Source organism: Rutidosis leptorrhynchoides, chromosome 9 (genome assembly GCF_046630445.1).
Source record: "Rutidosis leptorrhynchoides isolate AG116_Rl617_1_P2 chromosome 9, CSIRO_AGI_Rlap_v1, whole genome shotgun sequence".
Classification (NCBI taxonomy): domain Eukaryota; kingdom Viridiplantae; phylum Streptophyta; class Magnoliopsida; order Asterales; family Asteraceae; genus Rutidosis; species Rutidosis leptorrhynchoides.
In genome coordinates this window covers 146,756,390-146,757,974 of record NC_092341.1, presented here as the reverse complement: position 1 = coordinate 146,757,974, position 1,585 = coordinate 146,756,390, and the positions used below count along the sequence as shown (strand labels likewise).

General features: G+C 44.0%; 1 protein-coding gene across 1 annotated transcript; it reads right to left on the bottom strand.

Moving 5' to 3' along the window:
* Positions 1–239: 239 nt before the first annotated feature.
* On the bottom strand, positions 240–1,136 carry LOC139868417 (uncharacterized). The gene is made up of 2 exons (XM_071856751.1): positions 786–1,136; positions 240–740 (listed from the first exon to the last, which is right to left on the bottom strand). Exons 1-2 carry the CDS (start codon positions 1,134–1,136, stop codon positions 240–242), a joined length of 852 nt encoding a protein of 283 aa, XP_071712852.1.
* Between the last annotated feature and the right edge of the window lie 449 nt (positions 1,137–1,585).

The following is a 1,585-nucleotide window of genomic DNA, read 5'->3' as shown; positions in this document are numbered from 1 at the left end:
ATCGGGACCATGTTACGACGAGTAGATCGGTTGAAGGGAGCATGTATTTGCCATGACTCACAGTTTACGATTAGATAGTATGTATCCCGGTACATGTGTGGCCAGAAATAACCCATTCTTTTGGTCCTCCGGACTATTGTTCTGTAGCCGGAATGTGTCGAGCAGGCTCATTCGTGCATTTCTTGTATGATCTCTTTCGCTTGCGTTGGACCGACGCATCTTAAATAAGGCTCTGTGAATTATTTTCTATACAGGATGCCATCTTTAAAGTTATACATTGGTGCTCGCATTCGTATCCGACGGGCTTGTAACTTATCTTCCGGGAGGGTACCATCGGCAAGGTATTTTATGAAGGGTATCATCCAACATTCTTCTTCTGTTGTGATTGTTGCCATGAGGATATCCTCGTCGGTTGACTTTCTTTCTAGTGCTTCCACCATAACTTTTTTGGTGAAGTCATGGTAAAGAAAATATGCAAGCTTGCTCAAAGCATCCGCTTTCTTGTTACAGTTATGGGCTATCTGCTTTATTTCAAATGTCGTGAAGGTTTTGGTTAGCATTTTTATAAGGTCTAGGTATTTTTGCATCGATATATCTTTTGCTTCGAAGCTACCGTTTAGCTGGCTTGTTAACAGTTGCGAGTCGACATAAGCCATGAGCTGTTGTACATCAATGCTTTTTGCCAAGCGTAATCCGGCTATTAGAGCTTCGTACTCAGCCTCATTGTTTGAGGCGTCGAACTTTAGCCGGATAGCATAGGTTATTTATTCTCTGTTTTGGGAAACGAGGAGTAGACCTGTACCAGCTCCCTCCTCGCTCGATGCTCCGTCTGTATATAATTCCCAGAACTCGTCCGTGTCCCTTCTTGTGACAGTAGTTTCACCTTGTTTGACCATATCAGAATGGAGCTCTACCAGGAAGTCAGCTATGACTTGGCCCTTGACTGAGTACCTTGGGAGAAAGGTGATTTCATGTTCGCCAAGTTCTATCGCCCACTTTGCCATTCTTCCGGAAATTTCCGGTCTAGTTAGGACGTGTTTGATTGGTTGATCTGTGAAAACCTGTATCGGATGTGCTTGAAAATATCGTCGTAACCGCCGTGCCGTGTGCACTAAGGCGTAATTTAACTTTTCCATGGCCGGGTAATTTACTTCCACGTTTTGTAACACCTTACTTATGAAGTATACTGGCATTTGAATTTTACCTCTATTGGTGATTAGTACCGAGCTGATTGCCTCAGAGGAGGCGGCAAGGTATACCGTGAGGGTTTCTCACGGTATTGGTGCCATTAGTGTGGGTAGTTCTTTTAAGAATGCCTTTACATCCTGGAATGCCTTCTCGGTTTCTTCCATCCAGACGAAGTCTTTCTTGCTCAAGCAACCATTTAATGTGTGGAAGAATGGGAGGGATCTGTTGGTAGCTCGTGACAGGAACCTTGTTAGTGCCGCTAACTTCCTATTTAAGCTTTGCACGCCTTTTTTATTCCTGGGTGACTGTATGCTTTCAGATGCTTGGATTTTCTTCGGGTTCGCCTTGATTCCTCTTAGAGTAATCGTGAATCCTAAGAAACGGACTTCCTCCATTC

Excerpts from the sequence above, each read along its gene's own strand:
- LOC139868417 (XM_071856751.1), bottom strand. The coding sequence starts at position 1,136 with ATGGAAAAGTTAAATTACGCCTTAGTGCACACGGCACGGCGGTTACGA. Across the intron at positions 741-785 it reads CTGGTACAGGTCTACTCCTC|TTCGACGCCTCAAACAATGA; the intron begins GTTTCCCAAAAC and ends ATCCGGCTAAAG.